Source organism: Dromaius novaehollandiae, chromosome 15, assembly GCF_036370855.1.
Source record: "Dromaius novaehollandiae isolate bDroNov1 chromosome 15, bDroNov1.hap1, whole genome shotgun sequence".
Lineage (NCBI taxonomy): Eukaryota > Metazoa > Chordata > Aves > Casuariiformes > Dromaiidae > Dromaius > Dromaius novaehollandiae.
Genome location: NC_088112.1, coordinates 20,000,615 through 20,019,791, shown reverse-complemented (window position 1 = coordinate 20,019,791; position 19,177 = coordinate 20,000,615). Strand labels below are relative to the sequence as shown.

Below are 19,177 nucleotides of genomic sequence, written 5' to 3'. Positions count from 1 at the left end.
TACAATAAAGCTCACATACATGCAGGTATTATATTCCACTGAATGCCATAGGTCATCTTTGGCACATCACAGACATCATCACAGAACAATGAATACAGAATTAAATAATATATCTCATGAAATAATCTTGACCTGGCAAGAGGATAAAAGAGAAAACTCAAAAGATCCTTCCCATCTTCAACTTCAATAATTGTTGCTAAAAAAAATCATTAAACCAAGACAGAAATAGGACAATGCCTCTCAATTATACAATACATTCTAAAACCAAAGTTCAATTAAATTCAAGCCAGATAAATCTTATTCAACTCTCAGATGCTATTGTATGGGGTCACTGCAACAAAATACAGTCCATATTGTCAGGAGTAGTTACCATAAAACTCTGCATTCATTTATCTTAAAGAACTTTAGTGATGTAAAAACAAATTTGAGACACTTCATAAATAACAGCTTTTTTAATGACAGTTTTCTTTTTCATCTCACATTCTTTAGAGTGATGTTTAATTGAAATCTGCATAGTCAAGAGTGCAAAAAAATTCATAGGAGTTGGATCTGGATGTGAAAGTTGCTTCCTTTATAAATAAGACTGGTCACAATCATAGGAATAAGCAACCTGCAGAATGGGATGGGAGGTGGGGGAGGATGAAAACCACCAGAAAAAACTTGCATTTCATCGGTATAGCTTTCCATCAATGAAGTCTTCACACAAAGACACGCAACACTCAATCACATTCATATGCACAACAGAACGCTACCTACGGAAGAAAAAGATATTTCTTCTACTGAATGAAATGAAACAGAGTGAGATTATTTGTGTTTTTAAATGAGTGGTGATCAGCTATTCCCACAATGGGAACCATCACAACACCCAGATGGATCAACAAATGGTCCAAATTTCTTCACGCCCTTATTACAACCACCACATTTAAACTAGTGTCTTACAGTATGAAACATGAAGTCTGAGTATTTCCATAACACTAAGAATTACTCTTAACACACACTTTTAAAGCATTATCACCTCCATATTTTTTTTGAATTCTTAATACTATCACCTCTTTCCGCTAACGTTATTCCAGTTGGCTGGAGTAACAGCTGATGAGGACCCCAGCTCTGCTTCAACGCCCACACAACGGCTCAGCCAGCAGCAGCGATCTGCGAGCACCCCCACGCCAGTGACGAGAGGGGCCGCAGAACACCTCCACTTCCAGCTTCATTTCCATTAGCACGGGCAACGTAACCCCAAGTTTTCTGTACCAACATCATGGCATGACTGCAAGAAGTATTTTTAATATTTACACCGTCAGTTGATTTAGCTGTTGTTCGCTGCATTTTAACTATTATCAGAAAAATCTAGAAAAAGAAAGGCATGTCCTCAAATATATCTGCTTTACATAGCAAAAACTTGCATAATGTCCACACACTGATAACAGGCCATTTCTTACCTGCAGTTTTGATTTACGCAACACAGAGACACTACTTTACAGCTGATCACTAGTTTAAATGCAGAATTCTCTTATGTTGGTCATTTGAAAAAGCTACCTGATGATACCATCACTTGTGGACTTTACCATGCGCAAACTAGGCTTAACATTTGTATATGATTGTGCAGTAACATATTTCAGTTATAAATAGAATTTGTGTTATCAGGTTCCGAATTATTCATCTTATTCGTATGTACAATTTAGGACTGTGAGGAACTGATCATCAATATTCAATCATACAAGCCCAGATCTGGGCAAGGAGTACATCTCATCTATTCACTGTGCGCCTCTAAGCTTTAAATCTGAAAGTCAAGCCCAGTAGGTCAAGATACAAAATTCCTGATGAAGTCAAGACAGTCAGAAATACATTTGCTGCCATGGATATTGAAAGCATAAGGCCTAGAGCATCTTGGAAAAGACCTGTAACAGTGAGTAAAAGAAGCCCCAGTCTTGGGATTCAGTAAAAACATTTTTACCAGTTCTTATTCTTACATGAGCAAAACAAACTCTGCAGTGAAACTCAAACCCACCTCAGTGAAATGGTGATTCCAGGGTTGAAACCCTACCTTCAGTAGATAGATTACAGAGTAAAACATCCTACAGCACACAAAAACACAAATCACAATTCCATGGCAATGTCACCTAATACCAACAAGAAGCTGATATACACGTGAGTCAACACCCCTCCTTTGAAAATAATCTGCTTTCCTCTCAGGCAACTAATGCACTCAAAGATGAGGAAAGAACAGTCATAAAAGTCTGGGAACAAGTACTGAAGATAACAAAATTCTAGCCCAGGAATAAGCCACCTGGGCCTCCAGTGACTGCCATACTGATTAGGCTTCAGGGCAAAACTGTAGAAAATAATCCATCTTGTCCCAATTCAGAACATCAAACATGAAATTGTCCAGTCAGGTGTGGGCTGACAAATTTTTACAAGCAACAATGACAAAATGTTTACTGGCAATTTCACAGTCAAATCCTCAGGCAGAACCAAATCTAATTAAATTAAGCATAGACTATTTAGTGCAGTACTATTTTTAATTTCTTCAGTAAAATTTATATATCTTGTGTTATTTTGGGGGTTTAATTCAAGATACCAGTTGAGTAAAATCACTTTCGTCATCAGTTCAAGATTTACATTGGCACTGCTGATTTACACAGTATGTATTTTTAAAGGTGGTGGTTATAAGGGCATATGACTAGATTTATCTTCTATTTATGTAAAATCCTAAAACAAATGCAATTTGGTAGTCTGGTAACAAAAAACAATCCCCCTTACTCTTTAACATACAAAGGAACTGCCTTGTAGCCTTCTGTGTTTCAGGAAAATATCCCACATATTCAGATCATCAGACAGCCTTACTAATTAAGACACATTAAAATGAAACATTTTCCATTAAAGATGCCAAAAACTGGATTTAAATTTATTGCATGACGTTGCATAAGAAAGTATATTATTGAAAACTGTAAGGCATCATGCAATTATCCATCAGCTAATTATTTATTATTCCTTGAAAGATGGTTATATACTCTAAAGTTATAAAACCGGTTTCAAAAAAGTACATAAAAAAATTTAACATGATAAGCATTAAATATTTTTCACATGTCCGTAGTTTTTAGCTGTTAAAAAGTGCATTCAAACATACTGTACTGGAAAGTTGCTCTGTCAAAAAATGGTGCTGGAGACTTGTTAAATTAAAAGTTGCAAAAGAATGTTGTATGGGATTAGAAAGCTAACATGTTGTGGTACTTAAACTTACAAACTTGCTTGAAATAATTTTTCAATCCTCACACAATTTAGCATAGGTGATATAATTATCTAAAAACATGTTTTTATAACTAAACAGTCAAATGAATTCAAGTTACGTACACTGAGTGATCAAATAAGGAGCAAACTTAATATTCAGACACAGGACAGAAGGTACTAATGTGATTTTGGCATTAATCAATGTACTGTGCCATCCAACGAAATCCTTCTCCATAGCCTTGTCTCTTCAGCACGCTACACATAAACACTTCTAGTGGCCTTGCATTCAGTTCTTTCAATGGGACGCTGCCCTGAAAAGAGATAGAAGCATTCCAAATTACAGTATCTTTGTAAGATAAAGAAGGCTACTTTACACAAACATTTGTTCTACGGAATGTCACTATTTAACTTGCGTTAAAATACTAGAATTTTAGAAAATAAGTTAGCCAAAAAAGTTGACATCACCAAGATTAGAGTCACTTAGGAAATACACTGTGCATATTTTCATGTGCATCCACTACATTTGGGGAGCAAGAAGCACATGAAACCAGAGTGCAAGAGCAAGCATCTGCATAGATGCTTTCCACTCAGAAAACAAGGAGGTAAGGATTTATTTCTGCTCAGCATAAACGCCGACTGCACTGAACTCTGTGTGAAGCACCTCAGGACACAGAGTGAAGAGGAATTACAAGACGGGGCACCCTCCTTAGCACAGCCCCACTGCTGGCCGTCCCACGTAAGCTGGGATGGAAGTCGTACCGGAATGGATTGTCAGCTGCAGGGCAGCTAGTGTAACATCACTACATCAAGAGAGGTGGTTTTCCAAGGACAAACAACAATGGACCAAACCACTTCTAATCCCCTGTACCCAAATATCTGCTACAATTAGTATACTGTATTTACTTTAAATTAAAAAGTTCAACTGTCACAAAGATTCATAATATAAATCTACCTAATTGCTACAGATGCCAGTAGGGACTTTTTTCACAACCCTCCTGCAAACTTGGATTGCTCAAATAGTATAAACCTACTTCTAAACCTTAGATAAACACATTAAGTAACATATTGTACTAAATCTGCACTTTAAATTACAAAAGTCACTCACTGAAAGACTTTATCAATTTTTCTCTTGTAGTTCTTACCAGAACTATAGCCTCAGAAAACTTGCTTACCCTGCAGAAGTATTGTACAGGAAAATAAGTACTAAAAAATACCCTACTAGGTACAATTAAGCTTTTAAGGTGGCTTTGAAAATGATAAAAAAAAGCTGCAGCAGAGATGTCTCTAATACAAAAGACAGACTCCAGAATTTATTCCATATATGGTTTATATGTGCTAAGTATTTTATAAATTAAAAAAAAAACATTTATTCTGTGTAGCTGGAGGGAACTGGGGCCAACACACAAATTAAGGCAAACATAAGCTCCCTAACAGGAAAAGGAGCATTACCTTTCCTGTTGTCTGGCCATACAGACCAAATGTCTCTCGTAACCTCTCTTCGCTGATGGCTTCAGGTCTGTCAATCTTGTTACCAAGAATTAGGATAGGCACATTAGCAATAGTTTCATCTGTCATTAGTGACTGCAGAGAAAAAGAGAAAAGAGGAGAGACTAATTTAGAACACAGTATGTTTCAGGGTTTACAGTGAGATAAAACGTTAACAGTGGAATGGCATTAAATATTGGGGAATCTTGGCCTTTCTAAACACCAGAGGCAAAATCTCATGCTTAGACTAAATTTGCTGTTGTTTGGCACATCAAAATTAATTGATGGAAATCATTTAATGTGCGTGGGGAAAAAAGAAATGAAATTATCTATTCCTAATACAGAATATATCACAAATGGAGTGATATTGATATAACTGGCAGCATAAAGTATTCACCTACCAGGGCCCTTACCATGCACACAGCAATGCATATTAAGGGGAGGGTGCCAGAACCAAAATACAACCAGATGGGAACAAAGATGCAGAAAGTCAAATTGCTGGTACTCATGACTAGGTGGCAAGAGAGATCTGTTGAATATTGATCTTTGCTCTTAGAAGAAAAAGTTCAAATTTTCAAAAACTTATTTAAGCTTACATCAAGTTCTTCTTTTGATTCAAGCAATCTTTCATGATCTGCACAGTCCACCAAGAACACAATGCCATTAATAGCAGGCAGATAGTTTTTCCACACCCTGCGAGCTATAGGGAAGATGTGAATTAAAAACAAAGGAAATTATTTTAAAGTTCAGAGTAACGCACATCAATAACTAAGAGGCAATAGTTTTTTTTGGTTTTTGGTTTTTTGCAGTCTTAGCTTATGTTGTCAGCCTTTAGGATGAAATTTCATGTTTTATAGAGCTCGAAATAATGGAGCAAAAATATCATTTCCTTTACTGTTATCACCACTCTGATTTATCTATCTCACATGCACACTTAAGCACTGAAACCTTTTGTGTTACCCCAAGAATTATGTCAGCAAAGGTAAATTTAAACCATACAGGTTAAAGGTTAAGGTAAAGACTAAGTTTAAACCACAGAGGTTAAAGGTTAAGTTCCGCTGAAGCAAAAACAAACTACCCCTCCTCAAAATACAGATATCAGTCAGATATTTCTGCTCTACTGCAGCTCTTTCCAAACTCTATTATGGGGGTGCAATGTATTGTGGAGACAGACAACAGAGTAGGGAATGCTTTTTATGCTGTCAAAGAAAACATGGGAAGTTAATTTTTGCAGCGTAATTATATCTCTGATTTAAGACAAACCAACTATAGACAATTCTTCAACTTAATTCAGTGCAGGTATATGAGTCAACGTATTCTCTTACCTTGAGCATGTCCACCCAGATCAAAGGTAGTGAAAGTCATACCAGCAATTGTCAGCTCTTCTGAAGCTGGAAACACACAGAATTATGTTTCTGAAGATTATATAAAGTGTTGCAATAGTCTAATATTCTGGCATGCAGACTTTACTTTTTGTCTTTGTGGTTTTCAGTATTTAGTTCTTCAAAAACCAAACCAGACCAATGTGGTTTCTCTCAAAATCACTGACACATTTGTATAATGACAAAATGCTACTAACCATTAAAACACATGTAAAATATATACAATGCTAAGAAAATAACAGAGAACGTTCCTACATTATTTATCCCTAAACATGACATGCAAAATAGTTGGATCTGGTATCTGGTTCACCACGGAGTTGAAATTTTGTGTAAAATACTGTTCAAGGTCTCTCCTCTTCATGTCCTTCTCCAGTTTATCACGTCCTTACTGGACTTCATCAGTCCCATTTTAACCTCAGTTGAACTTTTTCTCTGGCAAGGCTACCATGATAACAATTACAAAGCAATTTTTTAGTCAACAGAAATTGAAACCGTATGTAAATGCTATTTTTTCAGCTAGATAGAGAAGCTGCTGTTGAATTGCAGCTTCTGTAATCTAGACTCACAACTTCATTTCTCTGCTTGTTACTTGCCTCTTAACTTTAAATAAACCACAGTGAACTACCCCATATATTTTTGTTCTTAATATTACTTGAACTGTCTGTAGATTGTGATTTGCCTGAAGGGGTTCTGACCCCTGAAAGTCCTTTGTTTCTCCCCAGTTATATTGTTAGTCTCACAGCATATAGTAAGATACTGCTTTTTCCTGTAATACTTTAAATACCTTCTACTGCTATGGAACTAGGAATATTAACTTACTGGGGTGTAATGTGGGGACATGTTGTCCCAGTCTGTCATCTTTGAGCATGTGCAGCAGCGTAGTTTTTCCAGCATTGTCCAGTCCAAGAAACACTAGTTTGCCTGACTTCTTGTACAGTCCTATGAAAAAGAAGGACCTACTGAATGATCAGTTAAATCAGGAGAAGTATTGCCATAACAACATTGTCTGACAGGAATACACACCATGTACATATAAAATGTATACATCTAGACTGACAACATTCGTACACTCAAGCACTCCTAAGCATAAATCCTGCTCAGATTATGTGGGATCTGCTAATCTGCAAAATCAAAATACCTTCCTGCACGTCCTACAGATCTCTGCCAGCTCAGGTGAGAGTCAGCACTGAAAAGGGGTGCGATTGCCAATTAACACAGCTGCATGCAGTCACTGTATTTCCAACACTATCAATCAATTTGCTCACAAGACTATAGTTTTACAGTCATGGTACAAAATACAGACTGGCCAAGCCTCATGGTACATTTTATCAATGCCCTTTATCAGGATTCTTCTACTAGTATAAACTGCACTTACAGTTGCATCTTGTCAGCTTATGTGACACCGGGCACCATTTTGGGGGGAAAACACACACAAATGATGTAAAAAAGTCACACGTGTAAGTGCATTTACTTTACCTTAGCAAAACCAAAACAAAAAAGGACCAAGTTTTGCCAGTGCAGCTTACTCTGCCCTAGCAGAAGAACCATTTTGCTCTCAGAAGGTAGAACCTCCCGGGATGTGCGGTGCAGGGGGTTTAGGGTATATCGCAGACAGCAAACTTTAAAATATCGACAGTCCCGGATTTGAAGCAGAGGATGTTATGTTCAGCTACCTCCACAGTTATGACTAAAAAATTGTTCTAAGTGAAAAGAGTTCAGACCACAATAGGTAAATTATAGAGAAACCAGTTTCAACATCAAGAGTCATAACTCGTAAGAGTTCTTCTGTTTTGGCCCACGTATTATTTTGACAAAAGTAATTTTCACCCAAACCCCCAACTGAATTGTACGGTTGTCATGAATGGCATCAGCAGTGCAGTTCTGACACATTTGCTGTCAAGTGATAATACTTTAATAACAGCAATAAGAAGTTTTATGTTCCCTAATAGTCATCTTATAAAAATGCACTTTCCCCTTTATTTCTCTATTTCTAACGGTAAATATAACAGTTGGTATAAAGGAGAGTACGGCTGTGTAAAACATTATTTTTTTCTCAAGTTTGAAATTTTCAAAGGGTGATTCTCTTAAATTTGCCAGCACTACATCCTGTATCAGAATTATTTTTCTCTAGTTCAAACTTACCGACACTCAAAACAAAACTTTAAGATAGATTCCATTAAAAAAAAAAAAAATCACATTCTGTACTTAAAAATCTAATGAAGTAAGAATCTTTTAGCTGTGCCTTTTCTCAAGCAGAAAATCTTCCCTTATTCCCTCCTCAAAGAGCTATGGCCTGGATACTACACATTTCCTTAGGAACCACTACTGGTCCCACAGTCTTCAAGGACGCTGAAGAAGGCAGAATACTCAGAAGCACTAAAAAAAGGGAAGGGAGAAAAAAAAAGTGCTTGCTGAAATTAATATTTCTTTAAAGACAAAATTAATACTTTTTGTGTCAAAAGAACTGCAAAATACAGCCAAATATTGTAATGTGGGGATCTTTAAGTCACCAGCATCTTTTACTAGGCAACGTCATTGTATCTTGATACTCTGTAATACACTGAAGAAAAGTTTATTTTTCAACCACTGTGACGATACAGAAATACTTCAGGAAGTACACGATCAGATTTCGCTGCTGAAGTCGAGCCGTCCCGTTGCCACAGTGCCCACGCTTCACTGCACAGCCTGCCGCAGGAACAACTAACCCCTCTCCGCCGGCCACGTGCCGAAACCCAACTATGGCCCCAAGCCACCGGCAGGGCCACAGAAAAGGCAGGTCTTGCAACACTTCGAAGGTCACACTAAAAAGGCTCCCCACGTTGTAGGTAACAAGGCTAATGGACAGCAACATGACCCAGGAACATCACTTTCTGGAGCGCGTAGTTTATTTTTCCTTCCAGCCAGAGGTTCAGGTTGCTCTGAGGTCTCTGTTCTGCTACATCCCCTCTGCGGTCACACAGCCTAGCCCAGCCTGGCAGCCACATCTGGAGACCCATGGGTACCATCCAATTTTTGTATTATTTCTAACACTGACTCATGAGTTCACATACTGAGATTTTTCTTCTAAGAATGGGAAACCGTAGTACTCCTCACTTAGTTGAAAGAGGAAGGCTTCAGACGAGAAGAGATCCTTCCCAGCTTACACCCAGTGAGGGCTACACTGGCAATGGCTTCTGATCGAATGTATTATTCTCATATTTGCTTTATTTTGTGAGATTATAAATAATGGTGCTATACAGATAGTAACTCAGACATCTCCTCAGATGCTGCAGCATTCCTGGCTCATATATGCCTCTATCTGCCTGACCTTTACACTGCTACTATTTGCTCACCTTTCCTCCTACCTTTAAACTAATCTCTGGAATCACATTCCAACAGGGCATGTTTTATAACATACAGGATAGAATATTCTTTCATATTCCTCAGATTATCTCATTGGTAAACTTTACTGCTACAGGTATCTTATCGTGGAGTATGCCTTCCCAGTTCTTCTTCAAATGTAATACCTCTTACTCCCCCAAATCACCTCCTCATATGCCCAAATTACATAAACTATAAAACTACAGAGTAGAGGAGAAAGTATTAATGTTTACAGAGAAAGAAGCAGTGGACAAACATTTTCATATATTAACTTATGTCACAGGATAAACTACAGTTCATACGTACAAGTAAAATGAAAGAGTACTAAACTATAATAAAACAATAAGCTTTTGCCACATTCAGTCTGGACATCTTGGAACATTTGCTCCCAAATCAGGTGCCATCGGTCTCTCTGAAACTCTTCACAAATACTTTCTGAGAGTTCTTCATAACAATGTGAACTGAACAAGCAGTAGCACTTCAACTATTAGCTATGTGAAAACCAGAGTACACACAAAAAGATTCCTTAAAAAAATACATCTTTTCACAGATACACTTTTAGAATGTACCGAGTGATTTGGCTGGCCTCATGAGGAGACAGCACAGGGCTCTGCAGGGAGTCTCTCAAATGCTATAATCTGTTCAACCATCTTCAACTGAAAAAAATGTATATGAGAATAAAAAGAGAAAGTGGCTTTTTTTAGAACAACAGGGACATACTGAGCATAATCCTCCTTTCTATTTCAAGCTTCAGTATCTCTCACTAGAATTCGACTTTGTATGCACAGGGTACAGCTCAGTGGGCTAACATGCAGTAATCACTGCTTGACTAAGTAAGAGGAGATAAGAAAGATTAGTCAACTTAGTTAAAATTTCACTGGCTAATATTTCAATAGTAGGCCAAGGTTCTAACATTCAGTGAAAAAGTTTAAACTTTCAACTGATAAAAGGCAGGTGGCAGAGCTTGCCATGATTCATTAATCTCAGCCGCTTTTTATTTACTTAAAATCTTTGAAATTTGTAAACTGTGCCTTTTACCTACATTCTCTGTAACTTCTGTTCCTCTTTTTAGTATTCTAATATTCTCCTTCCTGCTATTTTTGTTTTGCACAATGCAACATTTCACCTTGGATCAACATGGATTCCAGACTCTTTTGCGGACAGAAAATACTTTTCTGACACTCTTCAGCTGATGCCAGTAAACTTTCTAATAGTCACACTGATTTCACTGACATCAGTCACAGAATAAAACGCTGCTGAACATGAGCAAGGGCCTCAAAATCTGGTGTTAATCTTCAGCAACGGTCCCTCGTGTTTGAGCTCTCAAGTGATACCCCAACGTGCAAAAGAACTGATATGCTAACTAAAATAATTGAGTCCGATTCTTTACAACAGTGAAAAATCAGGAGAAACTCCATAAAAGTCAACTGAGTTGCACCAGCTTAAAGGTAGACTGATTAGAGAATCAAACCTATTATTTTCAAAAAAGAAGATGTACTTTTTCTAGAGGTTAAAGGATTAACATAGGAATGAGTGGAGAGCATGCTCTGGAAATACTCAGTTTTGATAAGTGAATCTTTTGTCTGAGTGTTGCTGAATATATACCAAAACAAATACTATTATTTAACCAGTCATATGTTTGAAGACAGTAGAGGTGAACAGATATTTTATACAAGAATAACACACACACACTTACCTAAAAACTGTAATACGCTGCTGAAACCACTGTAAATCCAATCAAATATGAAGGACATATCTGAATCTTATAGTCTGAAATAAACAAAAAATAAAATGCATTTAAGCTCAGTTAGAACAGTACATTAAGCATTAAATTCCTTTGATTTCTGTAGATATCTTACAAAGTACTGAATGAAAAATCAAAAAACTGTATTCTGCAAACCATATCACAGACAGATTAAGTGACCCAGCAATGTATTAAGACATTAATGTAGAGACGGACAACAAAATCCGGACCACCTGATTCACAGCAAAGGCCTTCTCCCGCCCCCAGAAAATGCTGAAAGCATTATTGTTATAACATATTATGTTGCTGCAAAGCCAATTTTATCTTAAGTATGGTTTTGTGGAGGTGTGTGATGTTCCACTGAAGATTTCATATGGGATCTTGACATATACTTTCCAACCAAGGAAGAATGCTGCTTGTAAGAGGGCGGTGCAGGGACGGCTATGCAGAGTCTGCATTCCAGCCACCCTCCAGAGCTGCTAGGTTTGAATCAGAGGGGATAAGCCCTGAAGAAGTCTAACTGAAGCTGAATCCAGAGAAGTTCTTTAAAAAAAAAAAAATCCCTATTGTGTGCACATAACCTGTTTGTCTGGCTTGTAATGGAAAACAACTGCTTAGCACAAAGAACTGGAACTGCTATTTAAAAGTTGCAACCCGATTCTATTGCATTATACACACTTCCACAGTTTAAAGCTTAAATGTAAAGCGCTCTTTAAAAGGACTCCAGAACACCATGTTTCTAACTGAAATCTTTCAGAGTAAACTCAAGAAAAGAAAGTTGAGTCAAGAAGAGTCAGGATGAGTATAAACAACATCCTAATTACACTAGCCCCATGCAGCCATTTGCCAAGAAGGTTTAAAGCCTTATAATCAATAAGGATTTATATTAATCATGCACAGAAACATGATATAACTATGCAATCTACAAAGATCCTAAGCTATCACTCTCTGTAGAAGAGTTATTTAAATTAGAGCCTTCATGGCAAAATATTGGATAAATCTTTAGTTTGGGAGGCAGGTATCCGTAGCTGTGAAGAAATCCTACTTCCAAGGTTCAGGTTGACCTGGAAAGACAGATTATTGCCTTCCTCTGACCATTACGGGTAAGATACCCCTCATCATTGGGATGAAGCTCTGGTACTCCAGCAAATATCCATTCATTGTGGCCAGAATGGGAAAAACTATACTGCCACTAGTCCTTGGGAAGTAAGCAGTGGACAGGACAGGATCACACAGCATAATTTCTTGTCCCAGAAGACATCTCTCTGCAACTGGAGATACGGCAATACCTTTGCAGCCATCCACAGCAAAGGCATTGGGGGGATGCTCCCACATCCCAAATGTTCGGAGAAGATCAACGTTCATGTAGCACAGAAGGGAAACAACCATCATTTCTGAAGCAATGTTTTGAGATGCAAATATGCAGCTTGTCACTCGATTCATTGCGCACCCAGGAACAATTAATTTCTTAACTTTCATCTTAATTTGCTCATTATCTAAAGTAAGGATAACCACACTGAAAGCACCAGTTGGGCATAGTGAACTAGTATCTAGTATGAATATCTTCTCCAAAACTAAAGGGCAAGATCCTTAGAAGTATTTAGTCAGCTAATTCCTGTTGGAGCACTCAACTCCTGCTAAAGGCAGTGGAAGTTAGAGTCCAAATATCTTTGAAAAACCAGACTGAACTGCTGAGCGTAGCTTCCAAAGGCCTCCTGACAAAGCCCTCCATGCTGGTTGCAGGCTTCCCTTGTATTAGCATTTGTTTCTATGCTGCAGCGATGTCTTGTGGCTTCACAAGCTGACTTAGGACAGCTTTTAACCTGGAGCACTGCACAGAGTAGTTGAACCACAGGTCAGTACCAGATCAAAATCTACATGACTGTCATGAGTGTAATTATTTTGAGAAAGACAATGAGCAGAGTTTTTCACTACAAAAAAACAGATATATCATAGAAATATAAGAAGGAAAGAAGAGAAAAGACTATTTTCATTATCCTTCCTTGAACTGGAACAATATCTGGTCAGCCCACATTTGCCTCCCCTGATTCAAGATGAGGAAGTGTTAGGAGTCCTTGTTTTTTCACGACTAGCCCTATAATCTTACTTATGTCCTACATTACCTTGAACAAGTGATCAAACATAACAGAAGAAAAATTTCAAGAATAAAAATCAAATAAGCTTGCCAATACATAAACACCTAATTACACAACATCATGACTGAAACTGTTGCTTGCACGTCTGAAAAGCAAAGGTCAAGAATAAGCAAACATGGCAGAACATACACGTCAGCAGATTTATTTATTGCTTGAACAAAATACCGATCAGGAAAAGCCTCTATGAGGCTTAGAAAAATGATCTACTCAGATAACCTACAAACCAGTGCAAACAGTATGATGTAAGAGAACTGCTCATATTACTGAGGTGAGAATAACTTCCCAGAGTTTAGTTATATTAACTTGGAGTGATCCTTCTCCACCTATGAAGCTCATGGATGAAAGAAAAAAATCTTATGTGTTACTGAAAATGTAATCAGAGGCAAGATTCAAACCATTAATATGAGAACAGGATTACTCTGCAAACATAGATCAAGTGACAGCAATAAGGGTTAAATTTCCATCACCATAGGAAAAGTGGTTTTAAAATCAGAGGTATCCAATACACCAAAAACAGCTGTAATATCAGCTGGCAGTGCTTAAAGGAAAACACTCCTATGAAAATGGAAAAAAAATTGACAGCTAATTGTAAAGGCACACAAGTAGTATTTGGATAGAGATATTAAATCTACTCTTATCACACAGGAAAATACCTACACAATTCATACAAGTGTCAAATGAAAGAAATAAAAACCGTTAGAGGCTCCGCATTGACATCAAGAATCATTATGCTGCTAACATGTCAAAACCATGGAACGACAAAATTAAGGAAAGCAGCAAGGTTTTTGCAGTATAAATAGACTCAAACTTTCAGGCCCATATTAAAAACACCACAAAGGCAGAACAATGAAAACTCTAGCAATCACTGTTCACAAGCCACAACAAAGACAAAAATACCAACTATTAAGGGCCATTTCAAGGATTGCCTTGAAAATAATCAGTGGTGAGCATACAGGAATTTTTAATAACAAAGTTTAATGGACATGTGATCATCTTTGGATGCCAACTATTTCTACAGACATCCCCAAATTATTTATTCATACATCCTTAACAAAAATATGAAAGTAATTTTCTAGTATCACATCAACAACAGATGGTTACCACTTCAAAATGTCTCTGACAACCCCGGCTACCATTATGTCATAAGCTTTCTTAAGCAAAGTATCATTTTGTAACTTCTGTGGAGCCTTGTAAGCTCCACAGACCAGTAAAATTGGTTCGTTTACTAGAGGCCACCTTCTGACTGCAGTGAAGCAGAATTCCCACCCAATAGCTTTGGTACTATCTTGAGACAACCTCCTAAAGAGGACATCACTGACCGAAAGGACCAGCAAACAAGTTTGCTTACAGTTAATTCTGTTATATTTTATAAAGCGAAGACTTTCTTTCCTTCTCTGGCTCTGCCTTTTTCTAGCCAAAAACGCATTACCTCATTTCAGAGCCAGTTAGTTTAATGCTTATTTCTAGAAATCCGTAAAACTTCAGATAACAGAGAATATCAAGCTTTTAAAGACAATTTTAAATATAAAGGAGTAACTATGAAACAGTAGCTAGTTGCATTCAAGTAAAATACCTCTTGCAATAAGAGGAAATGCATTCCACTGTGCCTGGGTGGGTACGGTTAACAACAGCTGGAAAACAAACCTCCATCCAACACAGTTGCAACTAACCACGCGCTCAGAGCTGCAGCGAGTTTGAAAACACACTCTCCTAAGAACAACTTACAAACAAGTGTTTAAATTCTACTTGTAAGACTGTATTTGGTTTTTGGTTTTTTTTTAAGTATGGTGTAAATATGATCACTTAAAATTATCATTTCATATACAATCATTTTAACATTGTGAAATGTTACCACTGACAACAAAAACCAAACTGCATAGCGAATTCTGTGAGTAAAATGATATACACCTTCTACAGTCAAGTTTATTCCATGATAGGAAACTGTATTTTGATGTTATCTTTTCAAAGCTCAGGAAAAGGAGAAATTTTGAAAACAAGCTAACAGCAGATGTTTTCTTTTGGTATTTTAATCAGTTTGACAGCAAATCATTTTTGAGATTTCAGAAACATTAATCATCATTTGGTTCTGTTACTGACAGGTCTGAAAAAACATAAAGATTGCATACGGCATGAGATACTACTTGTATTCAATTTTATTACATCTGTTCTTCTGAGACATTCTATTTGAATTTAGCATAGATCTTAAGTGCATTTGAAACAGCAAAGAAAACAATTTATCCGTGAAGACAGCACTGCAATACGCACATTAGCAACTAATCAAGCATTTCAGCTGCAGTCTAGCTTACCAAAACTTGTTCTTAGATCATATTCTTAAAGTAGGGCCTATTCCAACAATTCCACTACTTAAAAAAATACATACACTGCTTTGGAGCATGAATATAAAATTCTTCATTTTTGAAAAAAATATAATATTCAGAACAAATCTTGACAGATCATCACAACATGCCAAACTGAACTACAGAAGAAAACCGTAAACATTTGTAGATTAGAACTGAATGCTTACAAATGCACTCTTGGAAATCACAAACACTGAAATGAAATATGAGACAGGACTGAAAAAGAAATTGCCAGATAATCATAAAAGATGAATGCAATTGAAGTTAGGCAGACAGGCAGGTATCTCTAAGAAATGGAGACTAGGAAGCCTGCAGAACCCCACAGGGCTCTTCACAGAATGAGCAAAAATAAGAAGAAATTAAAATAAACGCTTGCAGCTAGGCAGGTGAGGGGAAGATGGGTAATGAACATCGCTATAGGAATTCTGATTCACAGTTCTCAGAGGCAAAGGGCCATTTCGGATACTGTGGAAACCAATTCAAATTCTATTTAGAAATGAGAGTTATTTTTTTGCTTCAGGAAGTATAATAATGACACACTTAAGGTGAAGATTCAACAAAAAAAATTATCCACTAGTCTGCCATGACTCTGAATGTCTGCAAAAGCAATAGTGACATCTCATTTCAGCATTCATAGCTGTTACTTTACAGTATCCTCACCAAAGAGAACAATGGATCTTTTCATCGTTTTCTGAGTAACAAGAAAAAAAGAATAACAGTAGGAAAACAGCAATCTAGGGGAAACACCAATGTATTTCACCGCAAAAGCAAAGAACTACAAGAATTGAAGGTATCTTCCTTCAGCGATATTTAATGCTTGATCAAGAAGAGGACAGAACGGCTGCATGGGAGTTGCACAAAATATGTGTGTTGGGGGGCGGGGGGGAGCCTTCTTTCCTCCAGCCCTTCCTCATCGCTATCCCTGTCATAACCTTTGGGCTTTGCCGGCCTTAACGAGAGCCCCGTTACCGGTGTCTGCCCTTCACAGCCGTTACCCACGCGGAGCCCGTGACACAGGCTACCGCGGACCCCGCGCCTGGAGTTACGAAACCTGCCCGAAACCCGCCCGCCGCCCGCGGCGTTTTCCGCGGAAATCGTCGCAAAACGCGCCCGAGCGTCTCCCGCGGGGCGAGGCAGCGGCTGCGGCCTTCCCCCGCGGACCCCGCCGCTCCCCGGCGAGGGAAACCCGGGAAACCCCTCGCCCAGCCGCGACGCCAGCGGCGCTTCGCCGGGCGCCACAGCGCCCCGAAACCGACCCGCTCGGCGAGGCGCCCCCCGCCGCCAGCGGCCTGCAGGGCTCCGCGGGCCCCGCCGCCGCCTGCGGCCGGCCCTGCGCGGCCGGGGGGGCCCTGCCCGCTGCCCTCTCCCCGGCGGGTGCCCGCTGCCCCCGACTCACCGCCGCGGCCCGGCCCCAGCTGCGCGCCGCTGCCGCCGGCACCACACGGCCCCGCGGCTCCGCCCGCCCCGCCCCGCCCCGCCACTTCCGGCGCTTTCCGGTTCCTTCCGGTTGCTTCTGGCCGCTTCCGGCCCGGCTCCTCTGCCCGCTGGCGCCAGGCCCGGCGGGGCGGAGACACCGATTCCGCCTGAATTACCCCCAAACGCGTCCTCCGCGCGGGCGAGCTCGAGGCGTCGCACGCAGGGGACGGCGAAAACCACGGGCAGCTTAACCCCGCGGCCGTAACGTCGCCACAAAACGTCTGAACGGCGCAGGCCGCCTGCTCCGCCCTCGGGCCTAAACCACAAAGTAACGGTGTCGAGGGCCGTCTCGCGTTCAAGAACTACAGATACATCAAATAACTCCCTGCCCCCGAGCAACGTTTCCTTTTCAGACATTTTTTTAATGAATGATGAGTTTTTAAAAATCGGTATGGATCTGCGGGTGTTTTGCTCTGCGTTTGATCTGCGTTTTGCTCTGCGCAGCCTTGTCTCGAGGGGTGTCACGTTCTGAGGTGGGTTTTCCGTTGTCGAAGAGGTGTCAAACCGTGGTGACCCAAATCCTGAAGCTGCTTCCGGAGGTCTCGCCGTAGTTCCTGCCCGGACTTGCTGATGCGAATGATGACCGTGCTAAAAGCAGTCGGTTTTAAAAATCTCAGCGTAGGAAGTACTCGGTTCAGCCCATCACGTCTGCTTGTGGTTTTCAAGCTTTAATGATGTTGCGCTTTACAGCTACTCATGAGGAAAGTTTATGAGCACGAGGTTCTTGAAGCAAAAAGTCATCCACATGTGTTTACAGAAGTGAACCCAACAGCTTTGCAATTTCCACATTTGCTTTCTGTTTAATAAAAATCATATTAAAAATCCTGAACCAGCCAGGAAATATGTACTGCGTCTTAGACCTTCAGTGGATTCAGAGAGTAAGATATTTCTGTTGGGTGTATTTACAAGCAAATCTATCAGAGCAACACAGTGAGGCAAATACTAAGGTTTAATATGTTAAACCTTATATTGTGCAAACTCTTTTCTTCAGAGCTATGTCAGAATGAGAAAATAAGAAGCAGATATAGAGAAATTCCAACCGTTGTCCTCTCCAGCAAGAGGAAAAGACCTTCACTTGTTGCGGGTACCAGTGAGCAGCCTTGCTACAACACCAGCTGCAGAGCCCTCGTAAGCCCTAACTGGCTAAATAAGCTCGTCCCGACTCCCCCGTGCTGACGGAAGCGATGTTACAAAAACCAGACTCGCATGGTATTGATGTATGCAGAGTCCAGCATCGACTATACTTAGCAAAACCATCCCACAGTGAAGTATATCATTTGTCAATAGATGCAAAAGGAAACATTTAATAAAGCGTAATGACAGCTCAATCTGTACTGGCAGATGAATCCGTTTTGGGATTCCTTTTAATACTCTCCACACCTCTGCAAATATAAAAATGCCACTATCTGCACTTTTTTGCTGCTCTGCAGTTGGTTGGCATCCAGAATCAGATTACAGCAAAATACGTTTGGTATTTCAAACAATAATATATAATGCACTGTACAGGGATGAGATTTTCCTGTTCAGAATAGACCCCCAAACATTACGCTACAGTTTTGGGAGTACCATGAATCTCCCCCATGTGAGCTCTAAAGTCAGTTGTATAGCAGTCAGGTGCAAATGGTGGAATTTAAGTCCTTATTTAAGGAATTTTACTGTATTTAAGGCCTTCATCCTTTTATAAAATTATTATTTTTAACATGCACTCAAACGAGGGTCGCGCAAAACCCGGCGTCACCCTGAGGCACTCGGCGGCTCGAGGGGCCCCGAGGCCCCTCAGGGGCGCTGGAGGGCGGCGGGCACCTGCCGATGCCGGGTTTCCCCGCCGGACTTCCCCGCGGCCTGCAGGCCTCGCCGCCCTCCCTCCTCTTCTTCCTCCTCCTCCCCCCCCCCCACCCAGGGCGGCCCCGGCCGCGCCGGCCCCTTTAAGGCGCGCGGCCCCGCCCACTGCCGCAGCGCGCCCCGGCCCGGAAGTGCCACGTGTACGGA

The 19,177-nt window shown here is 39.9% G+C and overlaps 1 protein-coding gene and 1 long non-coding RNA gene across 2 annotated transcripts; one reads left to right on the top strand and one right to left on the bottom strand.

Moving 5' to 3' along the window:
- Positions 1-437: 437 nt before the first annotated feature.
- On the bottom strand, positions 438-17,235 carry SAR1B (secretion associated Ras related GTPase 1B). The gene is made up of 7 exons (XM_064521121.1): positions 17,109-17,235; positions 11,152-11,225; positions 6,915-7,034; positions 6,039-6,104; positions 5,310-5,413; positions 4,678-4,809; positions 438-3,539 (listed from the first exon to the last, which is right to left on the bottom strand). Exons 2-7 carry the CDS (start codon positions 11,207-11,209, stop codon positions 3,423-3,425), a joined length of 597 nt encoding a protein of 198 aa, XP_064377191.1. The 5' UTR covers positions 11,210-11,225; positions 17,109-17,235; the 3' UTR covers positions 438-3,422.
- Positions 17,198-18,516, top strand: LOC135330037 (uncharacterized). The gene is made up of 2 exons (XR_010391775.1): positions 17,198-18,066; positions 18,180-18,516. It is a non-coding gene; the product is annotated as an uncharacterized LOC135330037 (long non-coding RNA).
- The last annotated feature ends 661 nt before the right edge of the window (positions 18,517-19,177 follow it).